This window comes from Amphiprion ocellaris, chromosome 10 (genome assembly GCF_022539595.1).
Source record: "Amphiprion ocellaris isolate individual 3 ecotype Okinawa chromosome 10, ASM2253959v1, whole genome shotgun sequence".
NCBI lineage: Eukaryota > Metazoa > Chordata > Actinopteri > Pomacentridae > Amphiprion > Amphiprion ocellaris.
Genome location: NC_072775.1, coordinates 36974246 through 36994778, shown reverse-complemented (window position 1 = coordinate 36994778; position 20533 = coordinate 36974246). Strand labels below are relative to the sequence as shown.

General features: G+C 44.7%; 1 protein-coding gene across 2 annotated transcripts; it reads right to left on the bottom strand.

Moving 5' to 3' along the window:
- Nucleotides 1-2684: 2684 nt before the first annotated feature.
- Nucleotides 2685-18696, bottom strand: LOC129349905 (poly(U)-binding-splicing factor PUF60-like). Of its 2 annotated transcripts, XM_055014750.1 has the most exons (11): nucleotides 18533-18696; nucleotides 16665-16754; nucleotides 16245-16331; nucleotides 13850-13900; nucleotides 11807-11968; nucleotides 11350-11442; nucleotides 11021-11234; nucleotides 9654-9844; nucleotides 9110-9224; nucleotides 6291-6526; nucleotides 2685-4458 (listed from the first exon to the last, which is right to left on the bottom strand). In XM_055014750.1, exons 1-11 carry the CDS (start codon nucleotides 18551-18553, stop codon nucleotides 4159-4161), a joined length of 1560 nt encoding a protein of 519 aa, XP_054870725.1. In that variant the 5' UTR covers nucleotides 18554-18696; the 3' UTR covers nucleotides 2685-4158. The 2 variants fall into 2 exon arrangements, with proteins under 2 accessions (XP_054870725.1, XP_054870726.1); XM_055014751.1 differs by lacking the exons at nucleotides 16665-16754; nucleotides 18533-18696 and having other exon boundaries at nucleotides 13850-13988.
- Between the last annotated feature and the right edge of the window lie 1837 nt (nucleotides 18697-20533).

Below are 20533 nucleotides of genomic sequence, written 5' to 3'. Positions count from 1 at the left end.
TTTGAAGCTCTTCATTTCTACTCCGGTGCAGTTGGGACACCTGAAGCTCAGAAAGCTGAAATCAGACAACAGGACCATCTGAAGGTATTCCAGAGTTAAATTAATATGAAACGGGAACATTTGTGCTTCATCTGTGTTTTATTCAGACCCTGATGTTCCTTCAAACCCACAGAGACCTGAACACATCAGTTATTATTAAATATGAGTCTTTATTCATCCCACTGTGGGACATCTACAGCAGGTCACCGGCAGGACTGGCGTCTTCACCCTCCACCTTCTCATCAGATCAGTTCTTAGTCCAGATGGACGTCCTGAAGGAGGAAAGTCTTTGAAGGGTCCTCCTGTGTTGTACCTTTAAACCACTTCTGCACCCAGACAATTCTCCTGCATTTTGGATCTCAGACTCGGACAGAGGAGCTTCTCCACCGTCACTCCTGGCCATGGTAACACCTCCGACATCTGGTTGAGAGTTTAACGCATTCTGGACCAGCAGAAGTTTATCTACTGGATCCTGACAGTCTGACCAGACCAACAGAACCTGATGGACCAGGTGGAACCCATTCAGGAGACCAACAACCAGACATGCTGTCCAGTGAGGAGAAGGAACCTCTGGGGCTCGGTGTTCAGGTCAGAATCCTGTAACGTGGTTTTTAGTCTGGGTCTTTGAGCATTTCAGTATTTCAGTAGAAGAAATTCAGAAAGTAAAAATCTTCACCAGATGATGAATAACCAGAGTAATCGTGATGGTGATGGAGGTCCAGCAGGTCTGTGGTCCATTCAGTGAGTAGATCTGTAGGTGGTAGAACTGCTGCAGGGTTCCTACTGGACTCAGAACATCTAGAACAAACATCTGCAGTAGAAAACGGATGTGGACGTCAGATTATTGTTGAGGTTTTAAACATGTCATCAGAACGACATGAGCAGATCCAGGATGATCTCTAAACATCTCAGCCTGGCTCCTCATCTGGACTGATCACTGATGGTTGATGGAGGAACATTAAAAGAACCGACTCCTGACGGTGTGTTTGAGTCCCTCAGTAAAACACAAAAACACTTTGACTCATTTAGTGGAAGAATTCAGTTAAATTAATTCTGTCTGGATGGAGAAGATCAGGATCAGAAGGAGTCCCAACAGAAACCTTCAATTAATGAATGTCCCCACAGCCAGGGATGACTCTAAACTATTAGAAATGTTTCTGGAGATCTGAGCAGCAGCTCCAAGAGCTGGACCTAAACCCAGCAGCTGGACCTAAGGAAGGAACATCATTAAAAACCCGAATAAAGTCCAGCTCCCCTCTAAACCAGGGGTGTCCAACATGAGGCCCGCGGGCCAAAAGAGTTCCTCCAGAGGGTCCAGTCCGGTCCTCAAAGTCTAAAAATTCCAGAGAAGACATTAACTGCAGATTGTAAATTAGTAAAACTATAAATTTAAAATCATTTCTCGACCATGAAAAGTTGTTTTGATCATAAAGTAAAATACTAGGTTGTTCATTGTTCTTTTGTCATTTTGTGTCCCCTTTTTGGTTTTTATTGTCTTTTGTCTCATGTTGTTTCTCATTTTTGTAATATTTTGTCCATTTTTTAAATCGCTTTGTAACTTTTTCTATTTTGGGTTTTTTTTGTGTCATTTGTCTGATTTTTGTAATATTGTCTTTTTTTTTGTCTGATTTTAGTCATTTTGATCCTCCAGTAAATCCTCTCTGGTTCAGTTCCAGGTGACTAAATGTTGTGTTTCTTTGTCGACACTCTGTGATCTGGAAGTTGTAATGTGGAAAAGATAAACTGAGGCTGAATGTTGATGAAACTAAATTTATTTTTAAGTATCTATTTATCTATATCTATATATATCTATATCTATCTATCTATATAGATAGATAGATAAATGTCATGTTGTTCATCATGTTTAATAAAAAGATAATTCCTTAAATGTGAACATTTTTGCACTAAAACAAAGGAACCATTAGGAGTTATTTAGAGGTTATTATGCTGTGGTTTTACTGGTTTTAGTGGAGCTCAGACTGGAGGTGGAACCTGGACTAAGATGAGTCTGACTCTCCTGCTCTAAAGCAAAGCTCCAGACTAACTTCTTCCCCGTCTCTCTGGTCCACTGGTCTCCCACATTTACCGATGTTCCCTGAACGCCCCAGAGTGCAGGCTGAGGTAGACCAGACAGGTGTGAGCTGAAGGTAGTTTGAAAAGAGAACATGTTCTAAAGTGATTTTATTCATGTTCTCTGTGAGAGGAGAACCTGGTGCAGGTAGGAGAACCTTCTGAGCCCACAGGTTTAAACGGAGAGACCAGCCGGATGTGATTCATGATCATTTAACTCTGCAGCTACACACAGTCCATCCTCCTGGTTCCTCCGTCTAGTTTGAGAAACCAACATCAGCTCAACAACTGGATTTATGCACCAGGCAGGAGAAGACTGAAAGGAAATCAAGGTTGGACTGCAGGTAAACATCTGGATGGTCATCATTCATTCACACCTCTGGAAGCTCCATCTGTCTGAAAAGATGTCTGAACACAAAACAGGAATCTCTTCCAACGGAACCATTTAGATTTTCTAAAACGTAAACAGGTGTCGTTTATTTCAGATCTTTAACTCGGTAAACGGAGGATCTGGACAGTTCTCTAACCTGGGGGCCCCTTGAACCCTTCAACCAATCAGACAGCAGCTCCACAGGTCGTACAAAAGAGCAGTTTTATTCACGTTTCAGTGTTTCCATCAGAACCTTGAGGAGCACCTGAACGCACCAACCCTCTGGAACCAGACGGAACCGGCCTGGTGTGGACCACATCGTGGTGCGTTCAGGAACACCAGTCGGTCCACACATCCAGATGTTACAGCTGCAAACAAAACCTGAACATCTGGACCACAGCTGCCTCCAACCTGCTCACCAGTTCAGAGTGTCCATGAACGCACCACGGGGCTGCTTTCAGACCAGAGCCCCAGAACCAGGTCTACCTGCTGGGAGTGTCTCTACAGGACCAGGACCAGGACCGGGAATGGGACCGGCACCAGGACAAGGACCAAAACCAGGTCTACTGTCAATAAACTGATAATAATAATAAATAATGAAATAATAACGTTCCACCCATTAAAATGAAGTACCACGCTGTGTTCTGGGTGGGATCAGGTTCTAGAGTGGCTCTGGTTCTTCTGTACAATTCTCCTGGTTAGTTTCCTGCTAGAACCCACACGTCAGCGCTAACAGTGGATGGAACCAGCTGCAGGTCATTCATGCTAACAGCAGTCTGACAGTCTGTCTCTAAACCAATAACAGTCATCCTGGGCGGAGCTAAGGACAGGAACAGTGATTGTCTTTACTCAGAGTGGAACATCCTTAAAAGCTTTAGTGATCATCATCCCTCACCTGTATCCTCTGTAGGGGGCGGAGTCTAGGTTCACCTGGACAGGTAACGCTCTGTCACAGGGGGACATAGAGACAGTTTAGAACCATCAGTTAACTGCAGCAGGTCTGTGGATTGTGGGAGGAAGCTGGAGAACCAGGTGAGAACCCAGCAGGGAGAACATGGTGACTCTACACAGAAAGACCAGAACCAGAACCAGGGGTTGTTTATGACAGGCCGACACCCAGAGTCTACATGTGGTCAGTCCGACTAACAGCAGGATGCTGAAGGACAGCGATGGGGGAATGTTCTGGTGGAACCCCATTAAACAACCTGAAGGAGGTTCTATTTGGACCTTTCCTCAGAACAAAGGTTCAGGTTCCCTGAAACAGCCCATAAGATTCTGCAATAGACAGTGAATCATGGTGAGGAGGTCTGGAGGGTGCTGGTCCTGTTTCAGAGCATTCACTATTGTTACCACGGTAACAAAGGTTCTCTGACTGAAACGACGTACTTCTTACTTACTGGAACCCAAACCGTGATCTGTCTCTGGATCTGTCCCTGGATCTGTAGCTTAAACTATGCCTGCCTCTATCCAGATGTCAGAAACCATCAGCAACATGATGAGCAGGAAGGAGAAGATCTGCAGGTCCAACATGTGGACCATCAAGTCCAACATGAGGACCATCAGGTTCGTTAATCCCTTCCAGGAACCAACTGAAGAAGAAGAAGCGTCTCCAGAAACAAACACCAATAAAAAACTGGGTTAGAAAGAGGCCACTACGCTACACTTCGGTGTTTCAGGTCCTACGCTGAGAGGTCGCTGCTGTCGAAGCGTTCCTGGTCATAGACCTCAGCGGACACCTTCCGTCCTCCAAACCAGCGCTGGTTCAGCGCCTGGATGGCTTGGTTCATCTTGGATGCCTCCAAAAACTCCACAAAGATCTTAACGATGACGTCTGCATCGTCCTCCTCGCCTTGACGCTCCTGGTAGATGATGACTCGCTTCACCTGGCCGAACTTCCCGCACTCCTCGGTGACCTCACCCTCCAGGTCATCGTCGATGTCATCGGGTCCGACCATGTTCCTCAGGACCATGACGGTGGACTAGGAGACACAAGAAGTCAGGCAGGTCAGATTCAACAGGTCAGACTCTGAAACTCCTTGGCACCAGAGTCAGATGTATCGCTCCATTAAATGGTCATCATCAGATCATTCCCATGTATATTTGTGTTTTATGGTCCCCCCCCAAATCTCTATCACTCTACCCCTCCCCCTCTACCCCTCTACCTCCACCTCTACCCCTCTACCTCTAACCCTCTATCTCTACCTTCACCTCTAACCCTCAATCTCTACCTCCACCTCTAACCCTCTATCTCTACCTCTCTACCTCTACCCCTCCACCTCTATCCCTCTATCTCTACCTCTCTACCTCTTCTGTCCCTCTCAACCCGCCCGGCCAGCAGCAGATGGGTCCCCCACATAAAGAGCCGGGTTCTGCTCGAGGTTTTTTCGCTGTTAAAAGGGTGTTTTCCTGCCACTGTCTTCTTAGGGCTGCTCTGGGGGTTCAGGCATATGGGTTCTGTAAAGCGTCTTGAGACAATTTGACTGTAATTGGCGCTATATAAATAAAATTGAATTGAAATAAATTGCAAATTGAATATGGTCCAGTAAGGACCTTCTCCTCCATCAGTGAGCTACCATCCATTCCTCACTGACAGACACTGACCTCAGCAACTTCGGTGACCTCTCATGGTCGTGTAAGATCTCCAGTGGAGGTTCTACATAAACCGGGTCACTGTTCTGTAACTTGGTAAACATAGCAACAGTCTGTGCTGGTTCTCGGTCATACATGACATCACAATCTTTGGTGGCTCAGCAAAAAAGACAATTGAACTTCTTTTTGGTTCTTGACAAGGTTCCACCTGCATCCAGGAAGGTTCCTCAGTTCCATCTAACTGCTGTCCCAACATATCATTAAAACACGTCTGGCATGACGAAGTGGTGGTGAGGCTGTCTGGGCAGGTTTTCATTCAGATTACTGATAAGTGGCATCACACAGTGTCTGTTGGATATGGCCGTTCATGTTGAAGTGGTGCAGCGTCTCTGACCACAGGCGGGTCCACAAGAAGTCCCAACATTCCTCCCCAGACACTTTAAATAACCTTCTCTCATTTGATATGGGGGAGTTAGACCTGAGGAAACCTTTTGGATGAAGGTGAAACCTCTTCAAGAACCAAAAAAGATTCTACTGAAGCATTTTAAGTTTATCTGAATCCAAATCAAGATGCTTTTCTAAACTAAACCAGGTAGTGGTGGGACCTGAACTGAACCAAACCAAGTGAAAGACAGCGAGAGAAGCAAAGGTCAAAACGAGAAATCAAAACAAAACTGTAACTATGGTCTGAGGTTGAACTCAGGTCTTCTGGGTCTGTAGACTTTCAACACCTCATCCCCCAGCCCCTAAAGGTGGATTAGAATGGTCTATGGACTGGTCTATGCACTGGTCTATGGTCTCGTCTATGGACTGGTCTATGGACTGGCCTATGGTCTTGTCTATGGACCGGTCTATGGTCTGGTCTATGGACTGGTCTATAGTCTATGGTCTGGTCTATGGACTGGTCCATGGTCTGGTCTATGGACTGGTATACTGTCTGGTCTATGGACTGGTCTATGGTCTATGATCTATGGACTGGTCTATGGACTGGTCTATGGTATGGTCTATGGTCTGGTCCATAGTCTGGTCCATGGTCTGATCTATGGACTGGTCTATGAACTGGTTTATGATCTATGGATTGGTCTATGGACTAGTGTATGGTCTGGTCTATGGTCTGATCTACGGTCTGGTCTATGGAGTAGTCTATGATCTGGTCTACGGACTGGTCTGTCCACTGCTCCAGAAACATCTGAGGGTGCCACCAGACCAGAGTTGTGATTACCTCCTGCTTGCGGAGCAGCTTCCTCATCACCATGTGTCTGGCGCTGCTGCCGCTGATGCTCATGTGTTCCTGCTCGCTGAGCGGTTCCATGGTGCCGTCCTGCTGGACCTCCTGAGGCTCCTCCTCCTCCTTCCTCTTCAGCTCAGAGCCGAGGGAGGCCGCCGGCGTCGGGGGAGCGGCCAGCACCGGGTTCACCAAACCCACCTGAGGCAGGCCGGGTCGGGCCGGGGTAACGCCTGAAAGAGACACCAAGCAGGAGGGACAGTCGGGTCAGACGGGTGGCACTGAGCGGCCGCACAGAGCCGCCCAGTTCTACTGGAGCAGAAGAAGAGCCTCCGGAGGACTGGACCGACCCCGGGCCTCTCCTACCCACAGCTACATGGGGTGCACTGGTTTACTGCACCTGCACCCGCCTGCATCAGACGAGTGGAGTCAGCACTGACATGCTCAGACACAGTGAGGTAATAACAGGTGCAGTAAACCAGCGCACCTTCACACTGTCAGCATCCTGACTGAGGCTTCAGGTCGGTTCTTCCTCTAGTCACCGGTTAGACTCATACTTACAGTTGGTGCAGAACAACCAGGAAACAGGATTTGGACTGAATCTGAGAGGATCAGAGGAGGACGAACAAACCAAACACCCCCCACCCACAAATCACACAGCAGCTGACACTCACTGGCCAATAGGACTGAGGGGCTATGATTAAAGGGAGGGGCTACAAACAGTCCTCTTCACTGGTTGGTCAGTGTGCAGCAAAGGGGAGGGGCTAAGAGGTCACTGTCGTTGGGGTTCAAGAGGGGGGAGGGGGGGAAACAGAGAGAGAGAAAAAAGACAATAAAAGAGAAAATCTATTAGTGGAGACACTTCAGATGCAGCAACACAAACAACAGCTGGGACTAACGGAGCACCTCCTGCTGGATGCCTCCTTCACTGCAGCTCCTCCTCATCAAACTGAGTTTCTGCTAAATCACAGCATCTTCCAGCTGAGACCTGAACTGTGACTGAAGAGGAGGCTGGTCACACCTGGTCACACCTGCTTCAAACCAAAGCGCCTCTTTTTATGGTGCTACTACAACCTTTACAGCCCTCCAGGTATTTAATATCTCCAGCCTCATAGATCAGGATCATTTTGTTTACTGCTGTCACACAGGAGCCATAAAAACAGAATAGTTTGTTTTCAGGAGGGTAGAAATGCTCATTATCAAATTATCCATCAATAACCGATTCACTGACAACACAAACTGAGCACAGGACATTTGACTGGTTCCTGTTTTACAGAGAGAGGCTCCACCTGGAGGAACAGTCAGGTACTACAGTTGGTCTATTCTATTAAACAGGAAGAGCTCCACCTGGAGGAACAGCCAGGTACTACAGCTGGTCTACTGTATTAAACAGAAAGAGCTCCACCTGGAGGAACAGCCAGGCACTACAGCTGGTCTACGCTACATGACGACTTTATTCTGTAGGAAAGTTCATCTGCAGCTGCTGAATATTAAAGACTGACATTGGATTGGGGACAAAACTACTTTTAGGATACTAGGATGCTGCTTTTTGGGTGGTGGAACTCTTAGTTCCATCAGATTGTCTGTAGGAAGACATTCTAATGAAGAACAGACTACACAGAACCCTAGACTGGCATGAGATAAGTCCTGCAGGAGGAACAGGTCCAGCGAGAACCGCTCATAAGGACCAATCTATGGACTGACCCTATCAACATGAACCCATCTAGAGGTTCACCCTGGTACGTTTCTGAAGGTCATCATTAGATCTTGTAAAAACTAATCATCCTACAGCTAATCCAGATAGCCATCAGCCCGTCCAGCCAGGATGACGGTGAGCATCTGATTATCTTAATATTAATAATCCTGTGGATCCACTTGATCTGGTTCTACTTTCACAGAACTGAAGAACCCAGTAATACCTGGAGGAACCACCAGGTTATACATGGTGTAAAAATCTTTTTCAGAGGGAAAAGTGACGCTTTGATTTGAAAACAAACTGAAATATTATAGTTTCTCCTCGTCAGATACTGTAATGAAGCAGAGGATTGTGGGTCGGAAAAAACGCTAACTCTGTTTTTAGTATGAAACTGCAATAAGGAGTATTTTAGTGTCAGTGATTTTCTGGACGAGTCTATTAGCTGAAAATGTGGATCAGAGCTTCCTCAAATGTCTTCCATAGTACCATTAATCAGCTCTGATCAGTGGTAATATGACTCCTTCTAGACCTCCTGATTCCTGCTGACTCTGTGCTTCACTGGTTTTTAGTTGCTCACTGATCTTCCTGGATCTTTTTCCATCTTTGTCAAGTCTCTCAGTGAGATGTTTCTCTTCCTCTGTTCAGTTCTTTTCCATGTGGAGCCATGATGCAGACATAGATAGACCCAGTCCATAGGTCCAGGACTGAGGAAGCTGGAGTTTCTACTTTGTAAACTTTGTTTCTGTTCATCAGAGGAAATACTCTGCTGTTCTAAAAGTAATCTGATTACTGAGGGCTGATGTAGTTAAAATCATTTCATATTTCAGTGATATTACAAACTGTCCTCTCTGTTGTAAACAGGAAATCAGACGAATTCACAGCAACACCTTCTAAAACATTGAGTCAGATTTGTTTAAATGCTGAATCTTCCAGGTGTGTTCTGCTGAGGCCAGGTAACCGTCTGCAGGTGAGCAGACTGACTACTTGGAACTGACTCGAGCTGTGACTAGCTGCACCTGACTCTTCAGACGGATCCTTTTATGTGATTTAACAGCACAGTGTTCTTCTTATTGCTGGGCGGGGTGAATATTTATGTGGGTGGGGCTTCAGCTGTTCCTACCTGTGATCACACCTGGAGCCTGGGCGGCCATGACAGCCTGAGGAAGTCCTCCCAGCTGCTGAGAGAGGAGCGCCGGTCCAGCCAGAGCTCCGAGCACCGACACTCCCACCGCCTCCTGAACGCACCACCAGACAAAACACATTTAATACTGCAGAAAATACATCAAATACTGAATAAAATACATCAAATACTGAAAAAAATACATCAAATACTGAATAAAATACATCAAATACTGAATAAAATACAGAAAAAATGGATTTAATATTGAATAAAATACATAAAATACTGAAAAAAATACATAAAATACTGAATAAAATACATAAAATACTGAATAAAATACATAAAATACTGAATAGAACAGATTTGTTACTGCAGAAAATATATCACATACTGAAAAAATAGATTTAATACTGTGGAAAATACATCAAATCCAAAAAAAACTGTTAAAAATGGACAGAAATATATATAAAACTGCTAAAAATCTAGAAAATACTGAATGAAATCCAGCACTACTGCAGGAAAAGGGGGCGGAGCTTGTGGTTACCTGAGCGGTGATCTTGGCGGTGGCGGCGGCGGCAGCCACGGCGGCGGCGGCAGGAAGTCCTCCGGGGGTGGTCGGCGTGAGGAGGGGCATGGGCGGAGTCACGGCCTTCCCCACCCGCAGGTACTGCCCCCCCAGGTCAAACAGGTTCATGGAGGCCACGGCGTCCTGGGAGGACTGGGCCTTATCGTACTCTAGAACACAGAACCAGCAGAACACCGTCAGCAGCGCCCCCTGCAGGGCGACTGGTCCGTCTGCAGCTCTAACAGCAGCAAACACTCATCCATCAGCCGTCAGACATGAAAATAATCTCCAACGTTTCTGATAACTGTCAGTCAGTCTGAGTCGTTTTTAACTAGAAAAACTCTCAGAGAGCTCAGTCCTCCTCCAAGGCTGCTCAGTCGTTGGATCATTTCCGATGGAAGAAATCACCATAGAATGTGTTCATTTATTATAGATAAACCCACAAACTAAATGACGTTGTGCTGAGCACAGGCGTGTGTTATGCATGTGTACGTTATGTACAGATACCGGATCACGTGACCTAAATATGTAGCGGGCGGCAGGAATTGATGGGACTCAAAAACACCCCCACAATTTAATCAGTTGTTCCTTGGATCATTTCTGATGGATAAGTTCTGATAAGTCCTCAGCGGTGGATTTGTGGTAGGATTACAATCCTGTGATCATGTAGTGTTCACTTGTTGTCATGGTTACAGTGACGCCGTGCCGCTATCTGGCAATGATACAGAAATCTTTAACAGATCCGTGGATCCAGACTATAAGCTGTATCACTGTTTAAATCTAATCACCTGGTCCTTGTGTCATTTCTGACCTTGACTGTAAATTTCATCCAAATCCATTGGTCTGTTTTAGAGGAATGTTGCTAACAGACGGACGGACGGACGGACGGACAGACAGAGACAGATGGATGCTGATAATCACATAACGATATTTTCTGGTTCTTTCCTCTGTAGTAAACTGAAGATCTTGAGACTAAATCAGATGTTTGAAGAATCAACGATGTAAATTATTATTAATATTATTATTATTATTATTATTATTATTAATAATTAGTATTATTACTACTATGTTTAATTATTATTATTACTAATGAATCACCTGCAGCTCCTCTGAACATCAAACTCTTAGTGATTTTTTTGACCATCTTGCTGATTTTCTGCATCAGTTTGTGTTAAAGTCTGAACTAAACGTCCTGCAGAACTGAAGTCCTCTTTCTGTCTTCTAACTCTGGAGGAGGACCTGCAGGACCACGGAGCTTCAGGTCCTCCTCCAGACACCAGAGGAGTCTGATTCCTGGACCTGAATTCCAAACAGACAGCTGTCTCCGTGTTCCCTGCTGGACTCACCGATGAAGCCGTAGCCTTTGTGCCTCCCAGTGGTCGGCTCTCGGGCCAGCATGCAGGACTTAATCCTCCCGAAGGCCTCGAAGACACTCTTGATGTCATCGTCGGAGAGGTCGGGATGAACCGACGCCACGTAGATCCTGTTGAAGGCGCGAGCTTCCTCCGCCAGCTGGTCGATGATGGGCTGAGCCTGGCCGATGTTGCTGGGCCTCCCCACCTGCCAGACGACGATGAGGGAAAAGAAGAAAGACACTAACATGGATGTGACGGGGAGCAGCAGTGTCATCAGAACATCATCAGAACACCATCATGACAGAGCTCTGTTGGGTCACCTTGATGTTTCTTCCTCCCAGCACCACAGAGTTCATCTGCTCCAGAGCCAGTTGAGCTGCTTCTGGCATCTCGTACTCCACGAAGGCAAAACCCTGCAGAGACCAACCAGACGGTCAGACCTGGATGGAAGGAGAACCACAGGAGAACCACAGGAGAAGGACCACAGAAGAACCACAGGAGAAGAACCACGGGAGAGCAACAGAAGAAGAACCACAGGAGAACCACAGGAGAAGAACCACAGGAGAACCACAGAAGAAGAACCACAGGAGAAGAACCACAGGAGAACCGCAGAAGAACCACAGAAGAAGAACCACAGGAAAGATGCCAGGGATGGTCAGTGTGTGTTATAATGTATTATTGTGTGTTACCTTGTGTGTGTGTTATTGTGTATTAATGAGTTATTGTGTGTTATCTTGTGTGTGTGTTAGTGTGTATTAGTGTGTTATTGTGTGTTACCTTGTGTTTCATGGTCACAGAGTCCCAGGACATGTCGATGCTCTTGATTGGTCCAAACGGGGCGAAGGCCTGTCTGATGGTGTCCTCTCCCAGCTCGTAGTAGATGGAACCCACGTAAACCCGACACATGATGGCCAGAGCTCTCTGCCGCTGGGCCGCCACCTCCACAACACACAGGAATGATGGGAAAATCAACACGTTAGTACCCTCAGTCCAACCAGACCGTCACGTATGACGTTTAGTAGCTACACAGAAGGTAGAAACACTGTAACGTCAAACAGGAAGTGATCCACTGATCATCAAACATCGAATGAAACACCAGTCCAAGTTCTAAAGGTTCTGTGGTTTCAAACACTCCAGATTATGGAGGAACAGGAGGAGCTCTGCAGCAGTAAGATCCAAACAAACATCATGTTCATCTAACTAGAGGAACCCAGGATGGGATGGAGTTGGGATGATGGGCTGGAGATGGGATGATGGGATGGAGATGGGATGATAGGATGGAGATGGGATGATGGGATGGAATGATGGGATGGAGATGGGATGGAGATGGACTGATGAGATGGAGATGGGATGGAGATGGGATGGAGATGAGATGGGATGAAGATGGGATGGAGATGGGATGGAGATGGGGTGGAGATGAGATGGAGATGATGATGGGATGAAGATGAGATGGAGATAGATGATGGAACGGAGATGAGACGGAGATAGATGATGGAATGGAGATGAGATGGAGATGGATGATGGGATGGAGATGGGGTGGAGATGGGATGGAGATGGGATGGCGATGGAGATGGATGATGGGATGGAGATGAGATGGAGATAGATGATGGGATGGAGATGGGATGGAGATGGGATGATGGGATGGAGATGGGATGAAGATGAGATGGAGATGGGATGGATGATCGGATGGAGATGGGATGGAGATGAGATGGAGATAGATGATGGGATGGAGATGGGATGGAGATGGGATGATGGGATGGAGATGGGATGGAGATGGGATGGAGATGGATGATGGGATGGAGATAAGATGGAGATAGATGATGGAATGGAGATGAGATGGAGATAGATGATGGAATGGAGATGAGATGGAGATGGATGATGGGGTGGAGATGGGGTGGAGATGAGATGGAGATGGATGATGGGATGGAGATGGGGTGGAGATGAGATGGAGATGGATGATGGGATGGAGATGGGGTGGAGATGAGATGAAGATGGATGATGGGATGGAGATAAGATGGAGATAGATGGTGGAATGGAGATGAGATGGAGATAGATGATGGAATGGAGATGAGATGGAGATAGATGATGGAATGGAGATGAGATGGAGATGGATGATGGGGTGGTGATGAGATGGAGATGGATGATGGGCTGGAGATGGGGTGGAGATGAGATGGAGATGGATGATGGGATGGAGATGGGGTGGAGATGAGATGGAGATGGATGATGGGATGGAGATGGGGTGGAGATGAGATGGAGATGGATGATGGGATGGAGATGGGGTGGAGATGAGATGGAGATGGATGATGGGATGAGATGGGGTGGAGATGAGATGGAGATGGATGATGGGATGGAGATGGGGTGGAGATGAGATGGAGATGGATGATGGGATGGAGATGGGGTGGAGATGAGATGGAGATGGATGATGGGATGGAGATTGGGTGGAGATGAGATGGAGATGGATGGTGGGATGGAGATTGGGTGGAGATGAGATGGAGATGGATGATGAGATGGAGATTGGGTGGAGATGAGATGGATGATGGGATGGAGATTGGGTAGAGATGAGATGGAGATGGATGATGGGATGGAGATTGGGTGGAGATGAGATGGAGATGGATGATGGGATGGAGATTGGGTGGAGATGAGATGGAGATGGATGATGGGATGGAGATTGGGTGGAGATGAGATGGATGATGGGATGGAGATTGGGTGGAGATGAGATGGATGATGGGATGGAGATTGGGTGGAGATGAGATGGATGATGGGATGGAGATTGGGTGGAGATGGGGTAATGTGTCTACTGGCAGGAGAACAGAGACTCACCGACTGCAGAGGAGACAGAGCGTCTCCTAAACCCATCGTCAGAGACGCCATCTGAGACACAAGAAGACCCCGTTAATAAAGCAGCTGCAGGTTTCCATCCAGCAGGTGGCGCTAATAAACTGCTCTACTACACGCTCACCTGCAAACACACATATGACATGCAGCTGCAACATGTATGACATGAATAATAAAGCAGAAGTTATTAAAGAGGTGAAGCTCAGACTGTGAAGAACTTCTGTAGATTCAGTTTAAATGTGACAAATGTCAGTTTTCTGTCAATCAAACAAATATTTTGCTGATTCATCAATTAATCTGATCATTGATGAAACAGTAAAATACTATTTCATTTAATTTTATGGTATTTGGACAAAATATAATCATTAGAAAACATGTTAAATGTTCCATGTTCTGTGCAGTGGGGTGCAGGGGAGGGGGTTCTCTAAACAGATCCAGATCAGTCTGTGGTTCCTGGACTCCATGGAGGTGGAGGAGAGATGTCTACTATCATCAGAAACTCCTCCCAGCCTCTGCCTCAGACTGAACACCTTCAGGAGCTCCTTCAGGAACAGACTGTTCCACCCTAAGAAGGAACGTTTCTGCAGCTCCTTTATTCCAGCTGTCAGATTGTTCAGTGCTGCTTTATAAACTTTGCTGTTTACTGTTGCACTTCTTTTCCCCAATTTACACAAACATCCACCTGCTCCAGAGCAATAACTGAGCCCTCATCCTCTGTATTTAGTCTTCTACAGAATATTAAAACAATCATCTGTATTTAATGCTCTGTGTTTTTCTTATTTATTCTTGTTCTGCCTTTATACTTCTGGAGCTGCTGGAACAGTGAACTTTCCTACTGTGGGATCAGGAAAGTTTACTGATGTCTAAGGCTGCAACAACGAATCGATAAAATCGATAATAATCGATTATTAAAAGCGTTGGCAACGAATTTCATTATCGATTCGTTGTGTCGCGCCATTCGTGCGTCACTCGCCATGTCGCGGAGCGTCTACTTCACCTGCAGAGCTTTGTCAATGCTGGCTGACAGAAATAAAGTTTGTTGTTTTTAATAACTCCACCTGTAGAGCGAGTTGAACAGAGCGAGGTGGCGGCAAAGCGAAAGTAAATTCAGAGTAATTTCAACCAAACATGACCGACACGGAGAAAATAGTCAGACCGAAATCCTCAAAAGTGTGGCAGCATTTCACGCTTCAAAAAACAAAAACCACGCTTAACATGCAAGCTTTACAAAAGTGATATGATGTACGGGAGCACCACGATGATGATGCAGCACCTGAAACGGAAACACGTTGGAGTCTCTGATGAGGATGAAGGAGCTCAACAGCAGGTAAGTCACTACATTATCCTACGTTTGTTCTGTTTTACAGTGAGGAAACGTAACGTTAGTCTCTCTGGTAGCTCTCCTGATGCTAGTGTTTGTTAGCTGATTAATGACAGTGATAGGACACGTGTGTGTGTGTGTGTGTGTGTGTGTGTGTGTGTGTGTGTGTGTGCGTGTGCGAGTCTTTTTATTTCCCTTTAATCAGCTTAAGCAGGGTTTGAATATGCTTTATAAATAAATGTAACTTGCCCACAATGGTGATAGTAATTTAAAGATTAAGCCTCAAGTTTTAATTTTCTCACAAAGTCTGAGTGAAGACACTGGTCTGTGTTGGAGTGAAGCAGGATGAACTGCATTTAGACCAAACAGGGGTTAAAGTAACTTATTACATCTACTCAATTTATGTAATGAAGTATTTTTTATGGTGCTTGTCCTATCTATCTATCTATCTATCTATCTATACGTATGTGTGTGTGTGTGTGTGTGCGTGCATGCGTACTTTGTGTTTTGCTCTTTGGACTACTTACATGCCTTAGCCTAATACTGCAAATAAAACAAGATAATTACTGAGTTGTTGTAAATTGTGCTATAATACATACTCAAACTATACTATTTCATACTATTCTCATTTCATGAACAGCAAACAATGACAGGCTTCATGATGAGAAAGACATCATGTCCACCACAGCAAGCATCTGTCCTGACTGAGAGCATCCTCAACATGATGCTCACTGACATGAGGCTTCTGTCGATGGTTGAAGACGAAGGCTTCACTACAATCATCTTATTTGCTCTGTCAGTCCAAATCTTCTCTTTCTGAATAAAGCAGCGGAAATTAAAAATGTGTTGTTTTTTTAATCCAATTCATCGATTAATCGAAAAAAATAATCGGCCGATTAATCGATTATTAAAATAATCGTTAGTGGCAGCCCTACTGATGTCATCAAACATCCCAACCAATCACAGCAGCTCTAGTTTCCTCCACAAAAGTCCAGAACAGGTCGAGGTGTGTTACCTGAGGACAGGTCCAGGTGTGTTACCTGAGGACAGGTGTGTTACCTGCAGGCTGCTGAGCTGCTGCTGCTGAGCCAGAGTCTGTTTGACCAGAACGCTCTTGATGCTCTGCTCCATGGCGTACTTCTTGGCCTGCAGCAGGAAACAGCCAATCACAGCTCAGCGTACTCAGAAACACGACCAATCACAGCTCAGTGTACACAGAAACATGACCAATCACAGCTCAGCGTACTCAGAAATACGACCAATCACAGCTCAGTGTACACAGAAACATGACCAATCACAGCTCAGCGTACTCAGAAACACGACCAATCACAGCTCAGTGTACACAGAAACATGACCAATCACAGCTCAGCGTACTCAGAAACACGACCAATCACAGCTCAGTGTACACAGAAACATGACCAATCACAGCTCAGCAAACAGCTGCCAGAACACACTTTGTGGTGGTGTGGTGTGTGTTACCTTCTGCAGTGCCTCCTGCTGGTTGGGGGTGAGCGGTGGCAGGCCCAGCTTGGTGGTGGAACCGTTCTCCATGATGAGAGCTGGACCTCCCTGTTAGAACCAGGAGAACCAAACATACACACACAGCTGAAGATTTACACACAGAAACACATAAACACTACACATACACATTACATACACACATAAACACTACATAGACACTACCGTTCATCAGTGTGGGGTCACGAATAGGGGCTTTCGACCAAAGAGCACCAGGTGCTAGGTTGGTTCAAAGTTGAGAGCCAGTACTTTTTTGGTTCAAATCTCGTGCCGCCCCAGAACGGGTTTGTGTTTCCATTCGGAAGGAGCAAAGTTGGAGCTGCGTCATTGCGCCACCACACAACGTGTGTACGTCACTGCGTACGTAGCCGTTCAACAGCGTTCGCGCCGTACGGAAACCCACACAACAACAATGGAGGACTTCATTGGAGTGGTGTTCATGGCTTTGCTAGTGTGTCTCGCCATCGTTGAGCAGCAAAACCTTCTGTTAGGGGTTACCCATCGGCGTCGCCGTTCCAATGCCCGGCGATCACGTTTGAGAAGAAAGGTAATTATCAAAGACGTTTGGATACTTAACAGTAAACGTGCTAGCGTTAGCTTAGCTACTTAGCTTCGACTACGCTTGCATTGATTACTTAGCGGTTAAACACGCGCAATAAGTTGATGATCATATATATGTTTATCTTTTTAGATGTTTTTAGATGTCACCCCGCCCCCTGCCTGTGACATGCTCGGCTCTCAACTCTGGCCAAGTCTGGCCCAGAAACGAGTTGGTGCCTGAAACAGCCCCAGTTTTTGGAGCCCGGAGCCGCAGCTCCGGTGGTGGAAAGACAAAAAACCGGCGCCAAGTCGGGCACCGGCTCCGACTCCGAACGGGCTCCACCCCGGTCGAAAGCCCCTATTAGAAATGTCCTTATTGTTGAAAGAAAATCATTTTTTAATGAAGATAACACCAAATGAATGATAAATCCAGTGTGGACACTGTTAATGTGGTAAATGACTATTGTAGCTGGAAACAGCTGATTTTTAATGGAATATCTCCATAGGGGTGCAGAGGAACATTTCCAGCAACCATCACTCCTGTGTTCTAATGCTACATTGTGTTAGCTAATGGTGTTGAAAGGCTCATTGATGATTAGAAAACCCTTGTGCAGTTATGTTAGCACATGGATAGAAGTGGGAGTTTTCATGGAGAACATAGATTTATCTGGGTGACTACAGACTTTTGAAAGGTGGTGTGTGTGTATACAATCATAAATACATCCAAAAAAATATAGATATATCTTGATATATAAAGTCCATATCTCTCTGTGTGTAACTGTTTTGGACTAACAGATTTTCCAAACTTTTCTGATTAACTGGATGTCGCTGATCTTAGATCAGATAAAATACTAAAATCCTCTCAGCTTCAATAAAACTTTAACATCTCATGTTTCTGAGATATTTCATTGAATTAAAGGAATAAAATCTTTCATTTCTGCCTCTTCTTACTGAATTCTGTTATTGAGAAACTGTTTTTATTTTTATTTTCTGTTGAAATGCTGCAGGCTGCCTGATCAATCATCTCTAATCACTGATCGATCCTTTAGGGTCTATCAGGTGTTCTACAGCTAGCTTAGCATCAGCTAGCTCAGCATTAGCTAGCTCAGCACCAGCTAGCAGACCCGTCCAGAACTTCTGTGTTGTTAGCATTAGCTGGCATTAGCTCAGCTGCTTATGATCGGCCTCTTCCTCCTCTATCGATCAGTCTGATGGTTTAAAGATGAAAAACAGCTTCTTGTTGTTAGCATTAGCTTAGCATCTTTCCCTCAGTAAGTGGAGCTCCGTACCGCAAAAACGGCCGCCGCCATCCGGCTCCCCGCCTCTCCTCTCCGGTTGCCCGCCTCTCCGACCTGCTCTCAGTCCGGGGTTTGGCTCCAATTTCTCGGATGTTTCTGAGCTTTGACACCCGGAACACAGGCTCTTGTTCTTCTTCTTGTTCTTCTTGTTCTTGTTCTTCTTCTTCTTCTTCTTCTTCTTCTTCTTCTTCTTCTTCTTCTTCTTCTTCTTCTTCTTCTTCTTCTTCTTCTTCTTCTTCTTCTTCTTCTTCTTCTTCTTCTTCTCTAATCAGCGGTTAGCAAACAGTGACTTGAGCACCATTAGCGCCAACAGCTGGTCGGAGTTTGGATCACAGGACTGAATTTACTGTGGAGTCACAGTAGTGCCATAATAAAAGATAAACCTGCTAGGAAATAAATGTGTAAATATAAAGAGGAATAAATAAATATGGATACATAAAGGTACATTTTGTCTTTGCTTTTACTTGATGGACCCCCGTTGTATTGATCTGTTACATGTTATTGATCATATCAATTGGACGTGTTGTATTGATCTGTTACATGTTATTGATCATATCAATTCGACGTGTTGTACTGACCTGTTACGTTATTGATCAGATCAATTGGACATGTTGTATTGATCTGTTACATGTTATTGATCATATCAATTCGACGTGTTGTACTGACCTGTTACGTTATTGATCAGATCAATTGGACATGTTGTATTGATCTGTTACATGTTATTGATCAGATCAATTGGACGTGTTGTATTGATCTGTTACATGTTATTGATCAGCTCAATTGGACGTGTTGTATTGATCTGTTACATGTTATTGATCAGGTCAATTGGACGTGTTGTATTGATCTGTTACATGTTAATCAGATCGATTGGACGTGTTGTATTGATCTGTTACGTTATTGACATATCAATTGGACGTGTTGCATTGATCTGTTACATGTTATCATTCAGATCAATTGGACGTGTTGTTTTGTTACATGTTATTGATCAGATCGATTGGACGTGTTGTATTGATCTGTTACGTTATTGATCATATCAATTGGACGTGTTGTATTGATCTGTTACGTTATTGATCATATCAATTGGACGTGTTGTATTGATCTGTTACATGTTATTGATCATATCAATTGGACGTGTTGTATTGATCTGTTACATGTTATTGATCAGCTCAATTGGATGTGTTGTATTGATTTGTTACATGTTATTGATCAGATCAATTGGACGTGTTGTATTGATCTGTTACATGTTATTGATCAGCTCAATTGGATGTGTTGTATTGATTTGTTACATGTTATTGATCAGATCAATTGGACGTGTTGTATTGATCTGTTACATGTTATTGATCAGATTGATTGGACATGTTTTTTTACGTTATTGATCAGATCGATTGGACGTGTTGTATTGATCTGTTATGTTATTGATCATATCAATTGGACGTGTTGTATTGATCTTTTACATGTAATTGATCAGATCGATTGGATGTGTTGTATTGATCTGTTACATGTAATTGATCAGATCGATTGGACATGTATTGATCTGTTACATGTTATTGTTCAGATCAATTGGACGCGTTGTATTGATCTGTTACATGTTATTGATCAGATTGATTGGACGTGTTGTATTGATCTGTTATGTTAGTGATCATATCGATTGGACGTGTTGTATTGATCTGTTACGTTATTGATCAGATCAATTGGACGTGTTGTATTGATCTGTTACATGTTATTGATCAGATCAATTGGACGTGTTGTATTGATCTGTTACATGTTATTGATCAGCTCAATGGGACGTGTTGTATTGATCTGTTACATGATATTGATCAGATCAATTGGACGTGTTGTATTGATCTGTTACATGTTATTGATCAGCTCAATGGGACGTGTTGTATTGATCTGTTACATGTTATTGATCAGATCAATTGGACGTGTTGTATTGATCTCTTACGTTATTGATCAGATCAATTGGACGTGTTGTATTGATCTGTTACATTATTG

Coding starts and splice junctions, on each gene's coding strand:
- LOC129349905 (XM_055014750.1), bottom strand. CDS start 18,553: ATGGCGGCGGCCGTTTTTGCG. Junction 13,901..16,244: donor AGCAGCTCAGCAGCCTGCAG/GTAACACACCTG, acceptor CTTGTGTCTCAG/ATGGCGTCTCTGACGATGGG. Junction 11,443..11,806: donor CTGTGACCATGAAACACAAG/GTAACACACAAT, acceptor TGGTCTCTGCAG/GGTTTTGCCTTCGTGGAGTA.